General features: G+C 43.7%; 1 protein-coding gene and 1 pseudogene across 1 annotated transcript; both read right to left on the reverse strand.

Moving 5' to 3' along the window:
* Positions 1–5: 5 nt before the first annotated feature.
* LOC124104943 (polyunsaturated fatty acid lipoxygenase ALOX12-like) lies at positions 6–14,118 on the reverse strand (annotated as a pseudogene).
* A 2,500-nt stretch (positions 14,119–16,618) lies between these two features.
* Positions 16,619–22,176, reverse strand: LOC124104939 (polyunsaturated fatty acid (12S)/(13S)-lipoxygenase, epidermal-type-like). Its single transcript, XM_058584858.1, has 10 exons — positions 21,644–22,176; positions 20,967–21,221; positions 20,026–20,169; positions 19,709–19,918; positions 18,612–18,698; positions 18,239–18,408; positions 18,016–18,138; positions 17,452–17,551; positions 17,179–17,346; positions 16,619–17,066 (listed from the first exon to the last, which is right to left on the reverse strand). The coding sequence occupies exons 2-10, from the start codon at positions 21,135–21,137 to the stop codon at positions 16,887–16,889; spliced, it is 1,353 nt and encodes a 450-aa protein (XP_058440841.1). The 5' UTR covers positions 21,138–21,221; positions 21,644–22,176; the 3' UTR covers positions 16,619–16,886.
* Positions 22,177–27,656: the final 5,480 nt, after the last annotated feature.

Below are 27,656 nucleotides of genomic sequence, written 5' to 3' on the forward strand. Positions count from 1 at the left end.
ACATCTTCCTTGGTAGTGGGTGGGGGCATCCGCATTGAGCATGGGCCATTAGGAACCCAGTAAAACCAGTCCAGCTTGAGGGGTGGTGGGGAGAAAAGAATCTGGAGTCACTCAAGGACTCTGAACTTCAGGACCCCAAGCTCCAGTTTTCCCCTTCAAGCATCCCGCTAGTCTAGGCACTTGGTTGCACCCACCTAGACCTCAGGGACCGTTGCTGTCAGTGGTCCCTACCTAACTATTATTGATGGCTGTGTGTTGGGCAGTGCATGTGAAGATGCACATGGTAAGGAAATGACAGAGTTGAAGCCAAGACTGAAAAGAGGCAGGGAAACCTAGGAGAAGAAAAAAATTTTTTAGAAACAGAGCCCCAGAGAGGATAAAGAAATGCAGACTTAACTATTAGTATGTGTTCATGCATTCATTTATGCATTAATTCAAAAACCCTGGAACTCTATGGACCAGGCACTGTCAAGCCATTGGGACTACACTGGTAGGTACAACACATCAATATCCCTGTCCTCTTACAGCTTAGATTCTAAAATGGAAGGAAAATAAAATAACAAAATTATGTTAGATAGTAGTAAGATTAGAAATAAAACAGGGAAATGGTACGTGAAAACTCAGGAAGGGTTTTTCATAATTTGATTGATATATATATCATGGAAAGACTATCTGAAAATCACCTGTGACGTAGGGAGTGCTGTGGTCCAGAGCACAGGCTGTGGCATAAGCCCTGGGTCCCAGTCCTGGCTCTGCTGCTGACCAGTTGCATCAGTTGGACCAATTGATTACCTTCCTTGAACCTTAATATTTTTCTCTGAATATGGCAATAATAATAATCAACAACAACAATAATAACAATAATTACCTTATTAGTGAGATGATTACATAAATCCCCCCAGTACATGGTAGTTATTGCTCTTATGGTAAGATTTGGAGAGTAAGGAGGTAGAAGAGGTTCTTGGTCAAATATCTCCTTTTATAAAAGTGGATAAAAGTCAGTAGGATGAAGACAGATAAATCTTAGGAAAATGGGCAAACGCTTGAAAAAGCCTTTCAAAGAAGAGGATATCCATATAGTTACTAATTCTATGAAAAGGTACTCAGCTCCACTATTCATTGGGGGTAATACAACTTAAATATAAAATGTAATAAGACTACCTACCCACTAACATGGCTAAAGAGGAAATAATAGAATTCTCTGTGGTACACTTAAGAGAAAATGAAATGGTTATAACTTGTCCTAAGCTAGAAGGAATTAATATTGGTACAATTGCTTTCCCAAACTGTCATAAACTATTTAAAACAATTTCATTTTGTTTATATAAATTTCCAGTTTTCCCAGCACCATTTGTTGAAGAGGCTATCTTTTCTCCAATATATGTTTTTGGTACCTTTGTTTAATATAAGATGACTATATTTATGTGGGTTTGTCTCTGTGTCCTCTATTCTGTACCATTGGTCTACAAGTCTATTTTGGTGCCAATACTATGCCATTTTTGTTACTAGTTTAAGGTCTGGTAGAGTGATGCCACCTGCTTCACTCTTCTTGCTAAGGATTGCTTTAGCTATTTTGGTCTCTTTATTTTTCCAGATGAATTTCATGACTGCTTTTTCTCACCATGCACAAAACTCAACTCAAAGTGGATCAAGGACCTAGGGATTAAACCAGAGACCCTTCACCTAATAGAAGAAAAAGTAGGCTCAAATCTCCATCATGTCAGATTAGGCCCCAAATTCCTTAATAAGATTCCTATAGCACAAGAATTAAAATCAAGAATCAATAAATGGGATGGATTCAAACTAAAAAGCTTCTTCTCAGCAAAAGAAACAATCAGTGAAGTGAATACAGAGCCTACAGAATGGGAGCAAATTTTTACCCCTCACACATCAGATAGAGCACTAATCTCTAGGATATATAAAGCACTCAAAAAATTTAACACACACAAAAACAACAACAACAACAACAACAACAAAACCCACAAATAAGCCAATCAATAAATGGGCCAAAAAACTGAACAGACACTTCTCAGAAGATGATATACAATCAATCAACAAATATATGAAAAAAATATTCAACACCTCTAGCAATTAGAGAAATGCAAATCAAAACTACTGTAAGAGTTTATCCCATTCCATTCAGAATGGCAGCTATTAATACAAACAACAATAAGTGTTGGTGAGGATGTGGGGAAAAGGCACACTCATACATTGCTGGTGGAGCCAATATGGAAAACAGTATGGAGATTCCTTGGAAATCTTGGAATGGAAACACCATTTGACCCAGTTATCCCTCTCCTAGGACTATACCCAAAGGACTTAAAAACAGCATACTACAGGGACATAGCCACATCAATAGCAGCACAATTCACAATAGCTAAACTGTGGATCCAACCTAGACGTGCTTCAGTAGATGAATGAGTAAAGAAAATGTGGTGGTATATATCCACAATAGACTCTTACTCAGCAATAAAATAGAATAAAATCATGGCATTTGCAGGTAAATGGATGGGAGTTGGAGAATATAATGCTAAGTAAGCCAATCCCAAATCAAATGCCAAATGTCTTCTCTGATATAAGGATGCTGATTCATAATGGGGCTGGGGGAGAACATGGAAGCAATAGATGAACTTTAGTTCGGCAAAGGGGAGGGAGGGGAAGGCAGAGGGTGTGAGGGTAGGAAAGACGGTGGAATGAGACAGACATCGTGACCTTAAGTACATGTATGAAAACATAAACGGTGTGACTCTACTTTGTGTTCAACCTGAGATATGAAAAATTGTGCTCTATTTATGTAATATGAAATGAATTGCATTCTGCTGTCATATATAACAAATTAGAATACATAAAATAAAAAAAAAACTATTTCAAACAAAACATGCATGTACTCTATGATTCATTAATCTCTCTCCTAGGTATGTACAAAGAAAAAACCTATTCAAAAGTGTTCACAGCAGCATTAAGATTAATAGCTACAAACTGGAAACAACCATAATTTCTATCAATAGCACAAATGAAAAATAAGTTGTACCATATTCACATAATAGAATATTATACAGGCGTGACAATGAAAGAAGTCCATGCTATATGCAACAGTATGTGTAATCCTCACATTGTTCAGAGAATGAAATAAGTGAGTTCAAGCTCATATTTCCATTTATATGAAGTTACAAAGAAATCAAACCAACCTGCATTGTGAAAAGTCAGGATGGTAATTGCCTCTGGATGGGTATGACAGGAGATTTTGAGAGAGCGGTAAAGTTCTGACTCTTGATCCAAGTGGTGATTATCCCCCTGGGCCACCTTAGTAAAAGTCCTTAAGTTGTATACCTATGACTTAGATCTTTTTTTCCTCTTGGTCTATTTGATTTCAATAAAATTCCCATCCCCCTAAACAAACACAGAAGCATGCCTTCTAATTTTCAGGCAGTTCTTATAGATGGCTGAATAATAATGCTAGGAAAAGAGAAGTTATTGTCTCATTTCAGATACAGGAAGTAGCTCAAATGTCAGCTATCTCACTCCACTCAATTTACAGGTGAATATTTGAAATATAGTTTCATTATTTATTTTATTTTAGTTTTTAAGTACTGGGGATTGAACTCAGGGCACTTTACCACTGAGCTCTGTCCTCAGCCCTTTTTCTTTTTTATTTGAGACAGGGTCTTACTATGTTTCTGAGGCTAGTCTCAAACTTGTCATCCTCCTGCCTCAGCCTCCTAAATTGCTGGGATTACAGCTATGTGACACCATGCCCAGCTATTTTCATTACCTTTCAGGTATGATGAGGCTAACAGAGAAGAGACGAATGCCATTGAAAAGATGGTTTATTATACTTACAGGTTCCAAAAGAATGGTACTTGCTATACCTTAGGGGGCCACACAAGGAAGCACAAGAGCCTGCCAGGGAACAGAGGGAGTAGAGGGCAACTGGAGCAAGAGCCTTTATTATGGTTTTCACAATAAGGAATGGGTAAGATAGAATAGGCAGTTTTAGGACTGGTTGCTTTGGATAATTCTGTCACATTTGAGGTGCAGTGGCTGTCCCCAACTGTCTAACAATCCTCTGGAATTCAGGCCTGGAGTGTGAGAGCTCCCTAGAGGAAGTGATTAGGAGTGTAGGCTCAGAATTTAGGCCTGGAGTGTGAGAGCTCCTAAGAGGAAGTAGTTAGGGGTGTGGGCTCTGGGATAGTTGGTTAGCACAGGAAAGACATGCACACAGGGAGTTAGCTAGCCCTGGGAAAGGCAGTACCTTCAGGGTCAGCAAATCCCCAAGATGTCAAAGCATCAAAATTACAGAATAAAAAGATAAAATTAGTATGGTGAGTCAGGGTCAAAAAACTTAGTGATCATCCCAAAGTCATCTACTGTCTGTCAGAGCCTGGATTCTCCTGTTCCATGCTGACCATATTGGGGAGGTATTTTTTTTTGGTGGCGTGGAGCCTATGATTAAACAACTCACAATATGCAGTCGACACATTTTGGCATTGTCACACATTTCATTTGCATCACAAAAGTTCGGTCAGGTAAGTAGTGAGGAGGGAATGAAAACAGTATGTGCATTTTAGAGAGAAATAAACCAAAAGTCAAAGAGAAAAAAGAATAAATAAATTGTTCAAGGTTGCATAACTAGGAAGAGGAAGAGACCGAAATTAGTACTTTAAATTTTGTTTAGCACATAACCTTTAACTGATGAGGTAAAGAGAACACTGAAAGATAAGGGAGAATAATGGGTGAATCAGAAGTTAAAAAATATATCTAAGTGTGTATTGTAAACCCTCTATATTTCATGGAAAGAAGAGAGCTATGGAAGGGAAGAAGGATCTCGATCCAAGAGGGGTGGACAAATTGGCCAAAGAATCTTGAGTCCCAAGGATAAGGGCATTGAGTCAGGTTTGAGCCAAAGCATGCATGGTACTGAGGTTGCATCTGGAAATGCCCTTGCACTCTGGCCTGGGCCTCTCTGCATGGTGGATAGTCACAGGCAGGAAGAGAAGAGAGGGGAAGCCAGAGGGGGTCCTTATAAGCTTTGGTGTGAAAATTTTCCTGTTTATATCTTCAGGCAGGAAAAGAGGGGACCATGAAGACAGAAGGTGAGACCCAGAATGAACTGGACAGAATCCTTCACTGGCTTTGGCCTGGTTGGGTCCCAGGACATGGTAGGTTATGGGCATCTGTGAGTGGGATGGGGATAGGAGTAGGCTTGATGATCAGGGTCTCTGAGGAGACAATCCTTGGGGTCTAGAATTGTTCTGAGCCTTAGGGAGCTATGAATGGAATTCAGATGCTTTCAGGTATGGTGGGAGTGGTGTCAGGAGAGGTTGGGGTTCTGTCTCAGAGGAGCAGAGCTGGGAAGAGGTTCTGGCAGAGTCTCCAAAGAGCTCCTGTCTCTGAGATGGATCTTACCTCTGTCCTGGGCATGGCACAGCCCCACCTCCATGATATCCCAACACCAGGCCTGCAGCTCAGGATCCCTCCTCACAACATCATCCCTCTGGTAGAAGAGGTGGACCATCCCCTCCACACACTTGCTCAGAGAAGGGAGCTGATATCTGTGATCCCAGAAGGCTTCAGCCTCTGACCTCTACTACTCTAATCTTGCCACTAAACCTGGGTCAGGTCCTAGTAGACTTGCCTTTTGGAACATTCCCCAGGTTTATGACACAATTGTGTAAAGGAAGTTGTAAGTCAAGAGTTCCAGGAATTCCCTACACTGCACATGGTTGCCAGACACTCTTCTTTAAATAACCCCTGATGCCACCAGATCTTATGATTTACTCACTCACAGCTCTCCTCACCTCCATTCCATACCTCCCTCCTACCCTCTTTGCTTTTGCCCTATGCTGATCTCAAGCCAGAACCCCACCCTCCTTCTCCCACTCCCACTCCCCATTTCTTAGCTGCTTCTTACCTACCGGCCAAGGCATCATGAGCATAGAGAGCACTTGGGATTCCCAGAAGACCCCGGTCAGCCAGGCCATCAGGAGGACAGAGGGAGCAATAGGTCAGCTGAGTCATTGCCCGACGGGCCAAATCTAGATGACCACCTCCACCTGTGCTCACTGCCTAGGATGAGAAAGTTAACAGGGCTTGAAGAACAGAATAATTGCCTATTATACAGGGATTCAGAAATGGGTTGTTCAGATTTAAAGTCATCTATGTGATGGAACAGGGCTCACGAGTTTAAGGATCAGGCCATTCATGCAGGTTGGTCTGGGGTCTTGAGGATGTCAAGAAGTTTTAGAGAGATGGATGATTAGGCACACCCATGTTCAAGTTCCTCTTTACCTTTGCAAATATTCCTTCATCTGAGTTAAACTGGATCTGGCCCCTGGTGTTGATTTCCATAGTGTTGTGGATATGGGGCGCCAGGAGCTGGGGTGCAGGAGATTGGAGGGGTGGTTAATGGAGGCCATGCTTGGGTTATTTCTTGTAGGGTCTGGCACACAGCATGGTGTCTTGCTCTCCTCTTGATGCTTTTTTCCCCTCTACTATTTTGATAGTCTGGTCTCCTGCTCCTCTAACCACTCACTCCCATATCCTCTAACTTCTATGACAGTTGGGCTTTGGAGCCACACAGAGTGGGGTTTGAGTGCACATTTCACTACTCACCTTGATACCTGAGCAACATAATGAACCCTCTAAGTGTCAGTCTCCTCACTAGTTACCAGGGTGTCTTATCTCAGATGCTGCAGTACTGCTTCTGAGAGTGACCGAGCAGCAGGTTTGGAACACTACCTGGCACACAGAAGTTCTTGAGATCATTGCCTTTGTTATATTCACCTTGAACACAGTTGTATTTTAAAGAATCTGCCCCTTAACTTTTGATATAATTGTGTTCTTTCTCTATATTTCACATCTTCATAACTTAAACAAGCCTGTGCTTATTTCAAAACCACACATCTAACTACTCATCATTTTCCTTTTTTTTTTTCAGGTCTTAATCAGGACTGAAGATGTCACATCAAGCTACCTGTTTAAGCCATTCCTAATTAGGCCCTATATGTCCCCTCATGAAGGCCACTTATCATTGACACATGCTTATTTTTATGCTAAGTGGGGGTTTCCCCATTATAACCTGATTGATATACAAGATTCACATAGTTTTCACATTTTAATTGTTTGATACTGGGCCAAGGGCAAGATTGAGGAGATACTCCTGGTTTTAAGGCATTAAGGCCCCTCATAACGGTCTTTTCAGAAAATTCATGGAAGGATATTGGCATCACAGAAAACATAAGACCTCCAAAATAAGGGAACAAAGAACCCAAATCAGAGCCCCTAACAATGAGGATGATGATGATAATTAATTATGATAACCCATATTTTATCATTTAATGCCTTACAACCCCATGATGGAGATCCTATTATCTCCATTCAGAGATGAGGACCCCAAAGCACACATCTGAGTAAGTACTGAGGCCAAGATTCATTATTCAGATGCTGGTAATCTGCATGCAAAATCTGCCCATATGACCTTTAATGATACCTCCGGTGGGTCCTGATAACAATGCAGCTGTTTGCCATGTGATGAAGTTGTTATATTGAGGTTAGGGACATATGGAGGGGCCAAACCAATAAACAGGGATTTTAAAGTATAAAAATGTACTTAAATAATTTAAGTTAAGAACATGGTGATGCAAAATATCATAAGATCATTAAATAAAGTTTCCATGAACTATATTAATAATTACTTTGCTTTTGTCACCTTAAAAAGCAGAATTACTACAGCCCAGATTAGGATTGGGGTGGGAACTCCAAGCAGCAATACAACTCAATTTCCTTTGTTTATTTTTGTACTGGGGATTGAAAACAGGGGTGCTTTACCACTGAGTTATATCCCCAGTTCTTTTTATTTTCTATTTTGAGACAGGGTCTCACTAAATGGCTGGGTCTGGCCTGGAATTTGTGATTCTCCTGCCCCAGCTCCAGAGTTACTGGGATTACAGGCATGTCTCACTGCATCCACCTACAATTCCGTTGTTCTGCCTGCCAAGTACTCACTCGTATATCTGACCAATACTTCAAACTCCCTGTATCTAAAACTGAAAAGTTCATCTTGGTCTCCAAACTGGCTTCTTTACCTGACTTTGCAGTTTCTGATCATTGCTCTGATGCCTAAGCATGCACATGTTTGCTGCCTTCTTGGCTATGTTCCCTGTATCAAAGTGACATGATTTCCAAAAATTTTTAAAGCAAGCACGCATCATTTTTTTCCTGCATTATGCTCAGCAATAGATAATCAGACTCACTCTTTTTAAAAATAAGGTCTGTACAACTCACCCATATTGAGGACTCCCAGGTGTTTCAGAAGCACAGACCTCTAACCTTGCCTCTCCAGTTTTGCACTCAGGCATGCTGCAGTTACTGTTTCCCACGATCACCATTCATTGGTGTCCCTCCCTCCCTTCTTCCCTTCTTTCCTCCCCTGCTCCTGATACCACCATGCAAATGCAGCTCTTTATCCACCTCACTCTTGGGCAGGTTCAAGCGACCTGTCAGGCTTTGCTCTCCCTCTGCTCTCTTTGACTCTGCCCTTTGATCTTCTGCTTATCTGACTACTTCAGTTATGGTGGAACATCTCCACTAATATTATAGCACCTCTCTATGTCTCTCTAATTCCAGAAATTGTTGTCTGCCTTTCCACACAAATGATAAATCTCCTAAGGCAGAACTAACATTTTGCTTTAACAAATTATATTCCTACTCTATTCCTGACCCATTGCCAGAAAGTTTCAAAGAGCTGACTTACAATGTGTACTTAATTGCTTGGCAGGCAGAACAACGGAATTGTAATTAATCCCAGTATTTGACTTCATAGTGTATTATTTCTTAACTCATGTATATCTACAATTATCTCAAGATAAAAATAATTTAAGCATTAAAATAAAATCAAGGTCAAGGTCTTGCAATAGTTATCTGTCTCCTTTCTCTGCCTCTGTTCATAAGACACTATGAAGATTCTGTTCATAAGACACACAGAATCTTCATAGTGTCTTATGAACAGAGTGCCAATCATCAATGTCATGGTCATATCTTGAAGACTTAGGCTTTTAAATCCCATACAGCTGATGATTTTTTCCTCACTCTGAGGTACAAGATGGGACCTGGAGGGTGGAGCTTGAAGACAGGGTGCAGTCCTGGGAGGCACCTCATGGTGGCAACAGCAATGACCTCACCCAGCAGGTGAGTGTTCAGCAAATGATACTGGAGCTCATGCAGTTGGAAATCTGAATTTCAGACCCAGGACTTGGCCAGGAGCCAGGCAAGTGGAGGATCAGAGGGCAGGAACAGTGTTGGGGTAGGAGAACTGGAGGTGGGAAGTTGGAGCTAAAAGAAAGAAGAATCAAACATTCATTGACCTCTTGCCACATGCAAGACACTTTGCTCAGTATTTTGAGGGAAATGGAAATGACTGAAATCAAGTAATTTCTTCTGAGAAAGTGAAAACCAAGTAGGAGGAAGTAGGACACTTCCACATTGCCTGTCACTAGCCATGGTTCCATGTAAGTGTCATGATAGTTTGTGTGAATGCAGGTGAAATGGAAGGAAGCGATCAGTATGGCGGCTCTAACAGTGGTTTGGGGAACACAGGATGGGCGTCTGAGCTTTGGTGGTAGAATGGGAAAAAGAAGGTGAGAATGAGAAATTGACAGTATGTATCAATGACTGTGCAAACAGCAATGAAGATATTAAAATTAAGGAAGAAAAGATGTTTAAGAAAGAAGGGATATCCACCGCATTGAAAGATCAAAAGAGATTGAGTAACTTCAGCATGAAAACCAAGAGAGGCCATTGTGATTCTCAGGTATGCCCAGATAAGTAGTGACCAATCTGAAAACTAGAAGGGAGCCATCAAAAAGATATGAAGATAGTTCTCATTGAGTGAGGTCAGGGGTAGAGATGGAAAGAGAGAAAGAGCCAGGTTTCTCTGTTCTTGGGCAGCAGGTAAGATGAACAGAGAACAGTATTAGGAGTACTTCAGGGTACCTCACCTGGATGACCATAGGTAGCAGCTTCCCATTGGGTTCCATCTTCAGCAGCCAGGTACTGCTTCTCTCTTTGGATCACATTGGTTGGAATTCCATCCAGCAAGATAAAGACAGCCTCAAACAGTGAACCATTCTGGGGAAAGGAGAAATGTATGCATGGTTAAGATTGGAAGACTGGGGCTGGGGTTGGGCTCAGTGACAGAGTGCTTGCCTAGCATGTGTGAGGCTCTGGGTTCGATCCTCAGCATCACATAAAAATAAAATAAATAAAATAAAGGTATTGTGTCCTACTACAACTAAAATAATAATAATAAAAAAGATTGGAAGAATGCCCCCACAGCATCAGAACAAAGGAAAAGAAATGTAAAGATGTTCAATCTATCTTCATGCCATTATCTTATGACACTATTGAAACCTTAGTAGCAGACCAGAGAAAGTATCAAGAATATCTAGTCCAAATCATCTCACTTTACTGTGAAGAAAGAGGCCCAGTGAGGGAAGGCTCCCTAGGAACAAACCCTTCATTGTGCAGAGGTAGTTTGGGACCATACCTGTCCAATCTACTGTGAACCACAGGCACACTAAGTTCTCCCTTTGTCCAAATATCCAGGGTCTGTTTCCCATCATATCCTTAAACACCTGCTACCTGTATTTGGCTCTCACCAGTTGTCAAATGTTTTTTTCTTACATATTTTATTCTCTCTAGATCTTTCCAGCACAGTACTCTGCACCAAGGACAGCAGGTTAAGACAGCATTCCTCCCTCTGACATGCATTTGGTCTCTTAATTTCACTACATCTCTGGGCCACACTGCCAAGGATAGATCAACTGAGTATGGGAGGAAGTACCTGGAGTTCTTTTTTCAACTGGGCCCCCAGTTCCTCTGTCCCTGAGGGAAGCACCAGCCTAGAGGGCAGAGAAGTAGAGCGTCTCAACAGTATGGGGTTAGCACCATTGAGGAACAGGTAGCCAAACAGTTCATCCTCTTTCCAGTGCTGATGAACCTTCTCTGTGGGGTGGGGATGGAGAATGGGAGGAAGATATTTACCTGGATATTCCTCTCTTACAAGTTCTATCCCAAGAATTCAGGCATATGATCATACCCTACCCAGCCCTCATGTTTTCATCCTCAGGCCTCTCTTAGATGACGAGTTATAATTAATTCTCATCTGGCAACAAGATATGGGAGACTCTCAAGTGCAAAGGATGACTTTGGAAAAAAAAGACCTCAAGGGGTCATGAAGGCCTGGGGGAACCACTGACCAGCCAGGGCACTCTTCTGGCCCAAAAATATCTGATCAAATTCTTTGTTTGAAAACCACCTCCAGGGCCCTAGGACAGCATCAGAGGAAACAATCAACTAACCAAATCCCTCCTGATTTGGGATCCACTAGCCCCCACTCCATTCTGACCTTCTCTTTACCCTGTCTTTGTGTCCATTCATAGTCCAGCTTCTTGCCCTCATGGAATCTCATGTCTGGGGGCAGATCATTCTCTGTGTCTGCAGCTATTTTCAGGGGTATCCCTTCCTTCCAGATGCCCCAACTAGCAGATGGGAAAGAGTTGAGGAAGAAATAGGGTCAGGAATGGAGCAGGAGATAGGAAGATGTGGAACAATTAGGAGGTATAAGGGTGGGTGTTCACCGGTAGGTCTGCTGTCTTTCCTCCAGTTCTTTCTTTCTATGCTTCTGAAAGATGTCCAAGGCATTGTCTCCTGCCAGGTGAGCTAGGGAGATGATAGATCACAGCTTTGTCCAAGCTGGTGCCATTCTTGGTTTGTTCTCATCTCTATTCTTGATTGTATTACAGTATACTGTCCCCTTTTTCTTTGGCTCCTCCTCCTCTGATTTGTCTGTGACATCATTTATCTATTTTTGTTCACACCTTATTCCTGATTTTCACCAATCTCCTAAAGCAAATATCCCATGTTTACTATACTTTTTGTTCTTTAATTCACATTCGTCTACCAGTCCCTACTCATCATTATCTCTGAATCCTCTGCTTAATCTCCTGCCATGTCCATACCTAGCCTGCATAATCACATATTAGTTTGGTACATTTAGCCAGTCCTGGCCTTTCCCTGTCCTCATCTTCCCCTCTCTCCTAAATGACATATTTCATGTTAGCTCTACTTATATACACTACCCTTCTCCACCTCCACCCTTAACTGTTCCTGATTACAAGAATTTCTGTGCATGTTACTTTCAGCCTCTTATCCTACCTGTGAGAACAAAAGGTTCCAAGAGTCTATCAGTCTCCCCATCCCATAATTTATATAAAACTAACTTGTTTCTGTTCTCACCTGTATTTAACTTCACTTGTTCTTTTTTTTAAAGGTATTTGTTAATTTTTTTAAAATTAATTAATTAATATTTTTACAGTAGAATGCGTTTTGACATATTGTATGCAAATGTGAACAACTTTTCTTTCTTTTTTAGAGAGAGAGAGAGAGAGAGAGAGAGAATTTTTAATATTTATTTTTTAGTTTTCGTCGGACACAACATCTTTGTTTGTATGTGGTGCTGAGGATCGAACCAGGGCTGCACGTATGCCAGGCAAGCGCGCTACCGCTTGAGCCACATCCCCAGCCCCTTCACCCCCTTTACTTCTTCTTCAGAAGCACATATTCCATGTTTCTATTCTTACCATGTCCATATCCCTAATTGTGTCACGATGTTTTTCTCCTTTTTTCCCATGGTAACAATTTCAGCTTTTGCTGTCCTCATTCATCCCCATCTTCTGCCTTGTCTCCGCTCCCCACAGTTGAATTCCCTGTTATTCTACCCCAAACAGCTCTCCAACATCGTTGTCATTTGTTTCCATAGCTGTGTCCTGCTCTCAAGTTACTGACCACCTTTATTCCATGGGCCCCTTTACCTGTTGCTGCCCTAACATAGAGGTATCCTTTCTACTTTGCTTCTCTGTTTTCCTTCATTGCTGCATCCCACTCCCTATCCTCACCTTTTTGGAAGAGAATCTCCAGAATCTCCCTCTTCAGCCTCACTCACACCATCACTTATTCTGGGTAAAACTTTGGGTCTTCATAACTTCTTCCCTTTTCCTGTCATGCATCCTGGAATCCCTGCACTCCACGTGCCTCGGGGTCTATCCTTTCTCTAAGCACCACCGACCTTACTCAGTCCTTTTCTGCTCCTCTGCCCCCAGCACTTCCTGAGGAGGACTTGCTCCCACTTCCCCAACGCTGCCGGCTCACCAGTGCCCTCGGGCAGGCTCAGGACGCCAGTGCCTTGCACCCAGCGGTAGCACGGGAACGCGGTCTCTGCGGTCTCCGCGGAGGTTCCCGGACCTTGCACGGTGATGCGATCCATCGCAGATCACAGAACCACGCGCTGTCCACCAGTGAGTGCTGTTTGCGCAGCTTCACGAACTGCAATGGCCCCAGATCCTCTGGAGTGTCCAGAACAAACTCCTCCTCCTGTGGGGGCCAGACCCGCCAGACTTAGCTGAAGGACCTGGAGAAGCCGTTCTGAGGGCAGAACGGGCCCTTCGTGGAACTTCAGTTTATCAGGGCCTCGGAAGACAGTATCACCTCCCTTCCTCCTCCGCATGACCTGTCCCAGGGGTCTCTGTTAGGCTCTATTTCAGCGCGAGCAAGCGGGGGCCCGCAGTGCATTGCAAGCAGTGACTTGAACTGACGATGGAGCATCATCCTTCACTGAGGATCGTGCTTGCAGGAGCTTCAAGGCTGACCACTGGTGGCATAGTTACACTGACTCTGGGGTCATTTGGAGATGGAGTTGGAGGCCGCCAGGACCAGGGTCGGAGAAATGAAGAAGGGGGTTGAGCCTAATCCGGAATTAGGACTCCTAACACTACCCGCTTCTCCGGGGACCCCCTTTCTCCCTACGCTGCGGAAGTACCACCCCGGGCTGTCCTGTTGGAACTCTCCCCTAGTCTCCTACTGCTCGCCCACATCGCTCTGCAATCCTAGCCTGGCTGATGGCAGGTATCCGGGCTCCCACCCACTGACCTCGCCCCGCCTGGGTCGCAGCTGCTGCTCCAGCTCTGCCTCCCGGTGAGCCCCCACCAGCCACAGCTGCACGCGGTTATGCGACCCTGAGAAAACCCAGGCCCCAGGGGCCAAGCGGTTGCGGTAGCAGCCCATGGTACCCCCGGCCTGCTGCCTCTGTAATAGCTGTCCGTTAATAAGCCTTGGGAAAGGTCTAGGGGACCTGCTTTTGATGCGTTGCCTGAAGGACCAGTCCCCAGCTTAATAAAGTAGGGTTTTGTGTGTCCGCCCACTGTAGGATTGGGGCGTTTCAGGTACCCACCCCAGACAGGCCTGAACCTGCAATTATCCCCATGTGGAGGTGGAGGTGGCTGCTCCTCTCTGTGGACAAGAGCGACTTTGAGGAAGGTGAGGGGCCAAGCGAGGGGGCACGAAGAAGGGGAGTGGGGACAGGCTGAGTCCATCAGAGTTTCTCTCCAGGCCTCTCTTCTTCCCCTCCTGTTTTGATACTGAGTAGCACAGAGTGAGCATTTCCTGAAAGATCTTGGGTGCCAATGTCCATTCTTTACAGCCTTACCTTGTGCCCATGTCAACTGTACCCACCTTCCTTTCTTCTACCAGATTTTGCCTCCTGAAGGGCATTGGGATTGTCCTTTTTGGTCACAGAAGGCTCCTTTTGAGGGACAATCAAGAGTTCAGGGGGAAATTATAGTCTTCACTGTAATATGATTTTATATGTTGATCCACTTAGAGAGGAGCTGATTTTAAAATTTTCTATCCTTCATACCCACCCCAAGAGAAGTCATTTTTTTTCAGTAGTCCATTTCGATTCCTTATTTCCACTCTTTCCCGTTCATAGAATTACTTATATGTTGTTTTGTATGTAAACATGAGGTAACATTAATTTTTTTTTCTTGGAACTTGCTTTTCACAGTACATGATACAAATAACAATGCATGATGGGAGAGAACTCCATGATGGAAATATTCAGATCATTAGGTAGAGATCTAATTGTATTCACTAACTTTTAGGATTCTCCTCTTGGTGAATCTTTATGGTGTTATTAGTAGTTATAACCATGATGAATGCTTTAAAACACGCATACATATGTGTGTATACACATACACATATTTACAGATATGTATTCTGAATACACAGAGCTTTTATATTATAGGTTCTCAAAAATGGGATTACTGAGTAATATGGCATCCACATATTTTATGCTCATATTGTAAATTTGTTTTCCAGAAAGGTTATTATATGGTATCAAAATGTCCTGAGGGGGTATGGGGGGTAGGAAAGATGGTGGAATGAGATTAACATCATTATCCTAAGTACATGTATGAAGATATGAATGGTGTGACTATGTACAACCAGAGATATGAAAAATTGTGCTCTATATGTATAATATGAATTGTAATGTATTCTGCTGTTACATATAAAAATTAAAATTTTTAAAAAATGCAAAGTTTTTTCCTAGCATCTTTACCAACACAAGGGGTTATCACTTTTTAATTTTTACTTGGTAAAAAGTGAACAATTAGGTGGATGGAAGGGTCTGGAATTTTACATTTATAAGCTAATGAGTTCATTAATGGGTTAGCCCATTACCAGTTGGAAGAGGCTGACAAAATACCCAAGACCCCTGGTTCAGAGAAAAAGGATTGAATTATTCATTGCTTCATGTTCACATCAGCTCCCCCTGCCCGCAATTCCATGGGGTGACACAGATGGGCCTAGATGATCTGTGTTATAGGAGAGGACCACTGAGTTTGAGGGACTTGTAAATAGAAGCAAGTAGTAAATAGAAGCAAGTCTGTTCTGTGTCTGGGAGAAATCACCTCATTCTCCAGGTTTCTTGCTGCAAACACAACTCTTAGACACATCCTGAATAAAGTTGACACAGGGCATTGCATTCCTGGCACAATCAAAAAAATATGCTGATTTGAAACTTGGGAAAAGGTGCCACTACCCATGTAGAATCAACAAAGGATCTTGAGTAGGGGTGATGGGAGATGTAGAAAAACACAAAGAAAACACAGAGACATTTTTAAGTAAAGATGGGGCCAGGTGGGACATTGTCCTCTGATGGAGGAATAATGACATAGCATATTCTAAGGATTGAAACCATTTAGGTCATTTAATAGCTGTTTTGCAAAATTGGAAGGAGATGACATAGGAATCTTACTTTTCTGTATGACTTGGATGTAGTGGTGCAGTTGTAAGAGATTTAAACTGTATTAAAGGAAGAGTGAGATGCCGTGAAAAGGGACAGTGGCAGAGGGATGCAGGGTTGGGGAAGTCACACAGAAAATGTTACTGTAGGTGGCCCAAAGGTCATGTGATTGAGGATTTAGAGAAACCTCGAGCTAAACACCACTGTTAAAAGCCAGATCCCTCAGCCCCATGGGGCTCAGTGGGCCAAAACTTCTGTCATTTAGGTTACGGATGCTTAAGGAAAGGCTAGAAGTAAGTGTTGATTCCTGGAAGAATTTTTTTTTGTTTCAGGAAAACGCCTTTCTTTTATCCCTTGGAAACTGAATAAGAAGGCAAGAAACAAAGAAACAAAGTAAGGTATTTTCTCTCACCTTCACTTACCACATAATCAACATGACAATTTAATCAGGTCTTTTATTTATATATAGACCAGCTCTTTTGGGAAAGGGAAAGAGGTAAGAGGGATGAAAGGTTAAGGAAGCATAGAACTTGTAGACATTAAGGTAGGCAAGTACAGAAGGTCCCAGGTTTCAATGTGCAATGGGAACAACATTGTTTATTCCCCAAATTGTGTAATGGGCAGCTTCAGGCACCTTGATGACACAGCTTTTGGGGGCAGCTGTTTAGCAGAGAACATGGGCATGGAGAACAAGAGTACAAGGGTGTGTGGGGACAGTGAGCTTTGGGACTGAGATGGGCAAGACCTCTCAGATGGTCACACTGTTTTCCACCATGCTAGGTTGAAGGTATTCATAGGGAAGGTCCAAGCCTGCATTCCGGACCTTAATCTCCCTGTCCATGACAGCCAGCTCCTCCTGGAATTGCTGCAGCACAGCCTGGGGCCCAGGGCCTGAGAAATATTTCTCCTTATGCTGCCCCAGGACCACCTGGGGAGAGAGAGGGGAACAAGATGGCTCAGTTCCTTGGGCCTCTCAGCCAAGATTACTGCCCCTCCCTCTAGCTATCACCTCCCCCAGAACCCAGGCATCTGTTTCTAACCATGACTGGCTGACATCTGCCAAGGAACTTGATGAACGTCTTCTGCATACGGGCCTGGTGGAGATCAGGCAGTGAGTCTACTATATCCTTCTCTGTCACAGCCTTGGAGATGGGTGGAGGCTTCCTCATGGTGCATGGGCCATTAGGGATCCAGGAGTACTCGTCTAGCTACAGGTAGAAAAGCCACTCAGAAACCCAGGTTAATGGCCCAGGCATTTAACTCCCCTCATATTCTAATCCCAGGAGTCCGTGGGGGATGATCACACAGATTACCTGTCCCAGGTGGGCCGAAGCATGCTGACCAGTGCATGTGAAGATACACATAGTAACAATGTGGCAGAATTGATCCAGGGACTCCAAGGAGAGGGGGAACCTGGGTGAAATGAGAATGAGAGGATTTGAGACCAGGACATGGGGCAGATATTTGGACATGAGGGAAAGATATTTGGAGATACATTAAAGAATTTCCTATGGACCTGGACTCTGAATTCTATGATTCACATAAAATGTGAACTCAAATAGGATATACTTGGGATAAACTTTAGAGCTATGGGGGAAAGAGTAGAAACAAGTAAGGAAAAAATATCTAAGCGAAGTCATGTATCTGATTCTGGAGAAAGTTCTTCGTGCATAAGGAGTAAAAGAGTATATGAGAGGATGATAAAGGAAAGGAACTGGGAAAATCAGGAGTGATCATTAAGGTTTCTGGATACTGTGGAAAAGTCCAGGGAATTCTCAGGGTCCTCAAGGAAGGGTGTCTTATGATGTTGTGAGGCAGGGAAAGTTGACAGGTGGGTGGGTGTTGACACAGGTTACTGGGGAGGATCCAGGCCTTACCCCCGGTCCTGGGCACCCTGCAGTCCAGTTTCAGTGATCTCCCTGCACCAGGCCTGCAGCTCTGAATCTTGCTTCACGGCTTTATCACTCTTATAGAAGAGTCCCACCATCTCATGCACATACCTGTTCCCCATGGAAAAGGTTGTTGTGACTCAGCCAGCCAACGTAGGACCTTCTGTACCTGTGGTCCCCCTCGTTCTATCACTCTCTATATCACCCTCACCTACTGATGATTTCCCACAGCCTGAGGGCATCTTGGCCATAGAGAGAAGATTTCACATCCAGGAGCCCATGGTCAGCCAGGTCATCAGGAGGGCAGAAGGAACGATAAGTCAAACAAGCTGTGGCTCTCTGGAGAATGTCCACATGGCCTCCACTACCTGTACTCACCACCTGAGGACAAACCTAGCATTAGCCAAACCAGGTGAAAAAGCGAGGGAGATTTAGGACCAGAAGACTCTTCAGGTATGATTCAGATTAGGGAGAGGCCTTTGGTAGAGAAAGCAGATTATGGGGGAACAATGAAAGAGGGATACAAACCTTGGGATCCTTCCAACATCGAACCCTCCTCCCTCTTCATCCATCCCTTTCCATACCAGATCAAAAATTCCATATTCAGAGACAAGATTGTTCCGGGCCAGGATGTTGATCTCCATGGTATAGCGAAAGTGGGGGATCAGGAGCTAATGGTAGAGAAAAGACATGGAACGCAATCAAATAGAGCTCCCAGTGTCCATATCTTCTGGAGAGTCATGCGATGTCTCTACTTTCTCACCTCACAGTTTCCGCTCAGCCCACACCAATCAGGGTTCTTGCATCTCTGCTTCCCTGAATAGCATTTTTCAGTGATTAACCATGTTGACACACCCAGATATGCCTTCTCTTTAACCATGCAGACCTCTCAATAGCATCGGAAACATATAATCCTACCTCCCTGTTGAAACCCTGTCCTCTGATGGCCATGAGTTACACACTTTTCTTTTTTGTTTCCCCCCACCTCAGTGGCTGACCCTTCTCTTGCTACTTTTCTCACTCTACTTTTTCCTCTGAGTTTCTAAAGGTTGAAGTAACCTAGAATTATATTCTGGGTGAAATGTTCTGCTGTGGCTACAAACCACAGAGAATCTTCCCTAGTATGATGGATTTAGAGACTTTTGTTTCCTAATAACCCTAAAATCTATATCTTCAATTTTTTCCAGGAATTCCAGGCTCACATATCCATTGCCCTCCTGACATTTTCAAATGGATGGATACCGGGATTGGAAACCTTGCAGGGTCAAAACAGAGCCCTTGCTTCTTCTCCCCATCAAGTAACATGGCTTCCTTGCTTATTTTTTCTCACTTACTTGTTCTATTACACAACACTCCAATCATTCACAACCCATGCTCCTTTCATTCCTCTCCTTTACAGATCAGACTTGAATGTCCCCATCCCTTTCTACCCTTGACAACCTCCTCAGTCCAAATGTAAACTCCTTTGTAAAACCTATTCTTACCTTCCCCACCTTATAGCAAGTGTGTGTCCTGGGTATTTCCATAGCAGACTGTGTGTGTGTGTGTCCGCGCGCTTGCGCGTATAAACTAAGATTGCTTCTAATATAACATGCTACAAGGTTAAACCCTGGGCCTCAAAGGCTAGGATTGTGAATTACGAACAACGATCAAATGCAGAATGACACAGATGCTGAAATACCTTGTAGATAGGATGCAGACTGGGCAGGCTCCTCATTGTGGCCACAGAAATAACCTCAGCCATCAGATGTCCCCTTAACAGATGTGACTGTAACTGGTGCAGCTGGAAATCAGAGCTACGGACCCATGTCTTGGCTAGGAGCCAGGCCATGGGAGGATCCGAAGGCAGGAAGAGCAGAGGTGGGGGGCATCCATGTCGAGGTGGCTGGAGCTAGAGAAGGAGGGAGAATGGGAGCTAAGAACTATGTATCTAAGTCCCTAAATGGATCAATTCTAAATGGATCAATGTCTAGGAGAAAGACACCTGGGTCCTCTTACCTGGATAACCATGGGTAAGAGTCTTCCATCAGGTTGTAGTTTCAGCATAACCAAAGGGACTGCCACATATTGTTGCTTAAAAATGATGATGTTAGGCTTGACCCCATCTAGCAGGGTATAATCAGCTTCAAACAGAGATCTAGCCTGTAGGGTCAATGTCAAGGACACAGAAAGGGGTTGGAGTCATCCTGAACCTGCCCTTCTCTCATTTCCCAAGGTGGATCCTTCCTCTATCCATCCAGGCTTTTGCTTTAAGCACCAATCACTTTCCCCAGAACCAAAGGCCCGAATGAAAGTTTTCATGACCAGTGTCTTCCACCAGACTCCAAATCCCCTGAATTGACTCTCCACCATGTGCCACACTCTCAACTATTGTCTTCCTGCTTGCTGGCTTTAGTCAAATGTGGCACAAAATATTTCCTTTATCCCCTCTTTTAAAATGTAAGTCTAGTTCTTCAAGGCTTTGGTCAGTCTTTTTGCTGTTTCTCTTTAGATCAAGCTCCTGCCTGAGACTGAGGCTCAGGTCCATCTAATGAAGTAGGAAACCAGGAAGGTGGAGATGGAAGAGAGGAAAGAAAAGGAGACACAGGAGATTATACAGATCATGGTTCTCAAGCAGGGGTGATGCCCCCCTCCCCTAAGAACATTTGACAATGTCTAGGGATGCTTTCAGTTGTCATAACTACCAGGGCAGAGGGTGCTTCTGGCTTCTAGAAGGTAAAAGTCAAGGGTTTCTACTAGAATCCAAAAATGCACAGGACAGTCCTCTACAGCAAAGAATTATCTGGCTTATAATGTTAATCGTGTCAAAGTTGAGAAATTCTAAGTGTACATGAAAGAGATAATGGAGGTGAACATGAAAGAGATAAGGGGAGGAAGAGATGGCAGGAATGGGAGGCAAAATGGTAGGGGGATGGCTGGGGTGGTGAAAAGCACAGTACCTGGAGCTCTTTGTTCAGTTGAGTTCGGAACTCTTCCATTCCTGGAGGCAGCACCAGCCTGGCTGGGAGACTCGTAGAACGCCTCAGGAGCATGGGGTTTGCACCATTGAGGAACTGGTATCCAAAGAGGTCATCATCCTTCCAGGAATCATAGACCCGCACTGAGGACATCAGTTTGGGACATGTTGTGTGCTCCTCATTGCACTGACATCAGTTTTCTACCTTCTGTCACCGCTCTTTTGTCAGATCCCTGAGCTGGAAATATATATACAGGTTTTAGCAGGTTGTGGTAACTGACCCGCCAGGGCAATCTTTCCACGTGGGAATATTTTTTTGTAATCTTCCAGTCTATGTACGCAATTTGCAAGATCCAATATCCCCTTAATGGCCAAGTTCTTCAACCTGTGTAAAGAATGACATGCAAGAAGAGTAAGAAAAATCTCACCTTACAGCCTGGGAAGAAAGTGCCTAACCTCAATCCAGCACTCTCTTTTGAGATACCAGGGGATTGAATTCATGGTGCTTTACCACTGAGCTACATCCCAAACCTTTTTTATTTTTTTGAGACAGGGTCTTGCTCAGTTTCTGAGGCTGGCCTCAAAGTTATGATTCTCCTGCCTCAGTCTTTGGAGTAATTGGATTACAGGTGTGGGCCACCACCCAGACCTGGCACTCACTCTTTTGTTAGAGAGAGGGTGAAATCCAAATCCTTATCCTATAGAAATCGTTCATTTCTGGGAAGGTCCCTCTGCGTCTTCCCTGCTACAGGCAGGATTAACCCATCCTTCCAGGAGCCCCACCTGGAGGAAGAACATAGAGTCGGGAGTAGGTGGAGCAAGAGGTAGTAGGGATCAGAAGCTTTCTGGGACTCACCGATAAGCCTTCCTTCTGTCCTCCAGCTCCTGTTCCCTATATTTCTTTAACAGGTTCTGGGGGTCATCACTCACGGACCGGGCTGGGTAAGGGGGAAACAAAAGACAGGCGTCCTCCCTGGAACCCCCTCTCACACTCAGCCCCACGGCAGGGCCTTTCCATCAGTTCTCTTCCTGAATCCCATTCTTGCATTTCTTACCTCTGCATCTTTCTCCTCTTTCCCTTTTATATCATAGCATCCCCTATCCCGACTCCTGCTTTCTGAAGGAGTCACACCCTTTACCCAGAGCCCTCACCCGTGCCTTCGGGTAGACAGAGAATCCTGTCGTCCTGGATCCAGCTGTAGCAAGGGAAAAGGACCTCTCCTTGGTTCCCCGGGCCCTGCACCGTGATCCACTTGTAGAACCAGTCAAAATTCAACCGACTTTTGTGCTTGTGCAGCTTCACCAGCAGGAGGCACCCCAGGTAAAAGGGGACATCGATCTCCACCTCCGTTTTCTGTGGAACAGAACATTCCGCAGAGGCGGGTATGAGGTCCTTAGCGAGGACAGTGGAGTCTGGATGCTTTCGAAGAAACTTGGCTCTGTTTGTCCCTCCGGGGACACCCAGGGAGAGACCTGAAGCAGGCAGCCGTGAGGAGGAACAGCTAGCTCTGCGGGGCTCCAGCCTCCAGCCTCTAGTCGCATCTTCCCTACTCCTTCCACCCAAGCAGAGAGATACTACTCTATTTTCTCTCTTCTCACTTTCCTTTTTTTCTATCAGGCACCCAATCCTGCACCATCTCATTCCCCCCCCCCCCCCCAGCTTCTGGCCTAGAGGCTCCAGAAGGTGCGGACTGCTCCTCCTCACCCTGGCTCCCAGGCTCTGCACTCACCTTTTCCCGCAATGGCAGTAACAGCTTCCCCAGGTCCGCCTCCCCGTGCTCGCCAACTAGCCACAGCTGCACCAGGTTGGTGGAGCCCGCCAAGAGCGAGTCCCCTGTGGCGACGCGGATCACATACTTGCCCATCTTGCCTGAACCAGGACAGGAACCTGGAAGAAAATCAGCACTTACGAGGATCTGAGACCCAGCTCCCAAGGCACCACACCCAGAGGAAAGCCCCTATTGTGTGTGGGTTGAAAGGGCTCCTCCTCTCACCTCTCTCACTCAGACGCAGGTATCGGGTTCACTATGGTTTCTGCACCCAGGGTTTCTTCCAGCTATCTTAGAAGGTACAATGTTACCTTCATTCACTTTGCAAGCATTCCCTAACGCTCAGCCATGCAGAAGATAACAGCTAAATACTAAAACACCCCCAACCTAATTGTGATGTGAAAAATCAATGAGAAAGCAATGGATCGTACAGAAGAGAGAGAGAGAGAATATCTTGAAGTGTGGGAGTATTTTTCAGTGGAAAGTGAGTAAGCCATCTTGGCAAAGATGCAGAGCTTTGTGTTGAGGTGGAATACAGGTAGTGTTGCACAGGTGAAATAGATATGTTTGTTGTCCAGATTCAGGAGCCAAGAGGGGGAGTTTGGAATTCCCCTTCAGGTTTAATCATGAAGTTTCCATTGGGTTATCCTGAAACAGGGTTTATTTGAAGCCTTCACCACAGGCTGAGCACCCTTAATGTGCCCCATGGGTATGCTCCCTTCAGAACTAATCCTTTCCCAGCCTGGGTCCCAGGATTTGGCCCTCCTCATTCTCACCCTGGCAAGTGCTGCCCGGGTACACATCTCAACTATTCCATCTTTGCATGTCCATGCCTACTCTCCCAGCCCTGAGCAATCCTGCTCATCTAGGCTTACTATTCCCCGAACTTCCTGCCCTATAGTGAGCAAAACTCCTTGAATCTATACCTTTTTGCATAGATGCTCCATTTCTGCATATTGAAATAGTCATTCAAAATAGGTAACGGAAGTGGGAATCTGAAAGTATTCAGATGTACCTTAAATATTTGTTTTAACTCTGACATCCTAAATGTAGAGTCATTCATGAATTCTTTTCTATAGGGCCAAAGTATTTTCTTTGAGTATGGGTCCATAACAAGCTCCCTTAGTTCTTCCCTACATAAACCACATCCAGGTGTGTTTACATTTATTTAAAATGGAGCTAAAACCTAGAGGTTGTTGTGGGGAAAAACACCAAAGGCAGCATCTGTCTAGACCTTTTGCAGTTTTCCCCAAACCTTTTAGCAGTTATCTTGCCTACTGCTAGTCCATAATTTGACAGCGATTTTTTTAATGGTTGCTGTTTATATGGTCATAAAGTATTCAATTTGACTTTAATAAAAAGAATACCTGTAAGTTTATATTGCTATTCCACCATTATTTCCTCTATAAGTTGCATAATAACAATAACCAATTTAACTGATGTAAAGAGTTTTGAAAGCTTACATGACTATTCTTGATAAACACAAACTTTCAACTTGTGGAGTTCAAAGTGCTGAGGTTGTCATAAATTACCCTCCTTGTTATCTGCATTTGGCATGCTGTGAGCATGCCAGGCTTTCTGGAGGGCATGTACCATGTCAGTCACCTGGTAAGTGGGCTAAGTGCAGCCAAGATTTGGAAACTTCTACTGTAAAGTCTGGTTTTTCTCTGATGCCTCTCTGTTCACGCCCACATCTCCCAATACTCAAGAATCCTGGGAACATAAGTGGTCACAACTCTTCCTGCTCCCCCAGCAGCCATCTGTTAGTGACCCTCTTGTGAAGTTCACACCGTTCACCACAAAACCCTCTTTCCTTCCTCCTCACAATGAGAAACTCTCCTACGCTCCCCATGGACCCCAATCTCTCACAACCTTTGACCTGCCACCGTCTTCCAGAGCCTCCATTTCTATTTGAAAAAGACCCTTCTTACACTATGGCAACATATTCCCTCCATGATTCCCTCCCTGTGAATACCCATTTTTCACATTTCAGATGCTCAGAGTCCAATCACAATTCAGAATTCATTTCTTATCACTTAAAATTCACCTGTAGTATATTGTACATACTGTGATTTATCTACTCAACCCATGAGCCATTTTCCCTTTCCTGAAGATTGTGACTAGAAAGAGAAACTGAGTTCCTGAGGATTTTCCAGGTCCTATGAGACCCAGTTCACTTCTTCTCCTTGGGTTCTATGAGACACCTAAGTGTCCTTCCAATACCCCCCCTTTATTGCTTAAGTTAGCTTGAAATGGGTTTCTAGAACAATCAATTCTGCCATATATAAGATCAAAATTATCCTATTGGGAGTAGACTATTAGTAGTAGTATCTCAATTCAATTTGTAAGATTATTTCTCTTAAAACTCCCAACTCAGGACCAGCGGGACAACAGCACGCTGCAGCAGGCAAAATTGAGCGCTATGGAGTTCTGGCAGCATAGAGAAGCAGAGTTTCAGATCCTGTGGAGATCTGCCACCCACGCCTCCACAGGGTACCAGACAGAGAACTGAAGGGGGGACTTAGTGGAGAAACGGCCCATGTCCATCCTCCTCACCAGACACCCTGGTGTGGAAAGGGGCGGTCACCATCTTGGAAAATCGACTTCAGCAGCTTTGGGTGGATCTCATGGCAGAGAGTTTGGCGACAGATCAGGTGTGTGACCCCCAGCCCCCCCTCCACCCAGCTGGGATAACTCAAAAACTTTCTCGCCAGCTCTCTGTGGGCATGAATATCAGAGCTGAGGGAAACTGAAAAGGCACCTGACCTCCAACTCCCCCTCCCGCCAGCAACAAAAACCGAAACCTTTCTCGCTAGCTCTCAGTGGGTGTGGCTATTAGAGGGAATCAGACAGAACAGGTTGCCAGTGTCCAACTCCCTCTTTCCATAGCCATGATGACTGGGTAACTAACAAAAATACAGAGCGCTCAGTTATTCAAGAGGGCAGGGCGGCCAGGGCAGTGCATGCCCAGAGTGAAGCTAGAGCTGTGGACAGGAGCCCCAGTAAGTGGGGCCTGGTGGGCAGGAGAAGTGAGGGGGCTAGAGACTGGGAGCAACCCAAAGTGATCGGGATTGGAGAGTCACCCAGCAGGGGAGGGAGAGCCACCTCACACGGATTGCTTCCTACATCCTGAGGGCAGAGACTTAGCCTGGAAAGCACAATGCTACCTACTGGAAGAGAAAAAAACAGAACTCTAAAAGTGCATTTTTTCTCTTTCTTTTTTCCTTTCTTTTCTTTCTTTCTTCTTTTCCTTGTACTTTTCTTTCTCCTTCTCTTTCCCTCCCAATCTCCCAAGCATTACTACTTCTATTATGTGTAATTTACTAAATGCAAATAGGTGAATGTTTCTAGGCTTTTTATAGTCCTCCTAAGTACTTAGCTACCCCCAAATACTCCAGTCTATTCTCCTGTTAATGTCTCCCTTCATTAGAGCTCTCCTCCAAAGCAGCTAAGATATACTAACCCCCAGATCCTCACATCTTTCCCCCTAAACATAAAGTCCTACAACCAAACCTCAGTTCTCTATATGCCATCAGAATCTGTATGCCTCTTAGGAAACTAATGAATTTACTTTAAATTACAATTGAACCCAACATATCTAGACATTGTCTCCCATCACAAAGGAGAGATCTCGGAGCTATACAAAAGCAAAACAAATTTATAGGAGAAAATAATAACACAGCAGTCACACAGAGCTGGAAAGAAACATGAGCATCATGAAAAGACAAGGAAAAAAAGGAACACAAACAATGTAGGACAACTCAACAATACAGGAGTTTGTAGCCACAGCAGAGAGATTGTCAGATAAAGATTTCAAGATATATATATATATATATATATATACTCAGATGTTATGGAGTCTTAAGGAAGACCTTAGACAGCAAATGCAGACAATGAAAGATCACTTTGACAATGAATTACATAAACAAATCCACGAAGCAAAAGAGCAACTCTACAGGGAGATAGAGGTTATACAAAAAAATCAAACAGAAATCCTGGAAATGAAGGAAATTATAAACCAAATTAAAAATTCAAATGAGAGTATCACCAGTAGAGTAGACCAATTAGAAGTCAGAACATCAGACAATGAAGACAAAATATATCATCTAGAAAAGAGTCTAGTCAACTCAGAAAGGCTAGTAAGAAACCACGAGCAGAACATCCAAGAGATTTGAGATAACATAAAAAAACCAAACTTAAGAGTCATTGGGATAGACCAAAGTATAGAGGTCCAAACTAAAGGAATGAGCAATCTGATCAATGAAATAATTTTAGAAAACTTTCCAGGCATGAAGAATGAAACGGAAATCCAAATCCTAGAAGCCTACAGGATGCCGAATGTACAAAACCACAAGAGACCCACACCAAGACACATTATAATGAAAATGTCCAACATACAGAACAAGGAGAGAATTTTAAAAGCCACAAGAGAAAGGAGGCAGATTACATTTAGGGGTAAACCAATTAGGTTAATGGTTGATTTTTCAACACAGATGCTAAAAGCTGGGAGACCTTGGAACAATGTATTTCAAATGCTGAAAGATAATGGGTTCCAACCAAGAATCTTGTATCCAGCAAAATTAAGCTTCAGGTTTGACAATGAAATAAAAACCTTCCATGATAAACAAAAGTTAAAAGAATTCGCAGCTAGAAAACCAGCACTGCAAAGCATTTTGGGCAAAACACTACATGAAGAGGAGATGAAAAACAACAATGAAAATCAACAGTGGGAGGTAGCACAGTAAAGGGAAAAACTAATCGAAGAGGAAAAACAAATCAAGTCAAATAACAAAAATAAACAAATATGGCTGGAAGTACAAACCATATATCAATGTTAATGGCTTAAACTCACCAGTCAAGAGACATAGGATAGTAGACTGGATTAAAAAAAATAGATCCAACAA

The sequence above is a fragment of the Marmota monax genome, unplaced genomic scaffold (genome assembly GCF_021218885.2).
Source record: "Marmota monax isolate L192 unplaced genomic scaffold, Marmota_monax_Labrador192_F-V1.1 WCK01_AAM20220418_F8-fsc00847, whole genome shotgun sequence".
NCBI lineage: Eukaryota > Metazoa > Chordata > Mammalia > Rodentia > Sciuridae > Marmota > Marmota monax.

Bases quoted from the DNA above. Each gene is read 5' to 3' on its own strand.
- LOC124104939 (XM_058584858.1), bottom strand. From the start codon at position 21,137: ATGTCCTCAGTGCGGGTCTATGATTCCTGGAAGGATGATGACCTCTTT. The intron at 18,409-18,611 runs GTATGGAAAGGG...GTTTGTCCTCAG, and splicing joins AATATGGAATTTTTGATCTG to GTGGTGAGTACAGGTAGTGG. The intron at 17,067-17,178 runs GTTAGAAACAGA...CTCTCTCCCCAG, and splicing joins GCAGATGTCAGCCAGTCATG to GTGGTCCTGGGGCAGCATAA.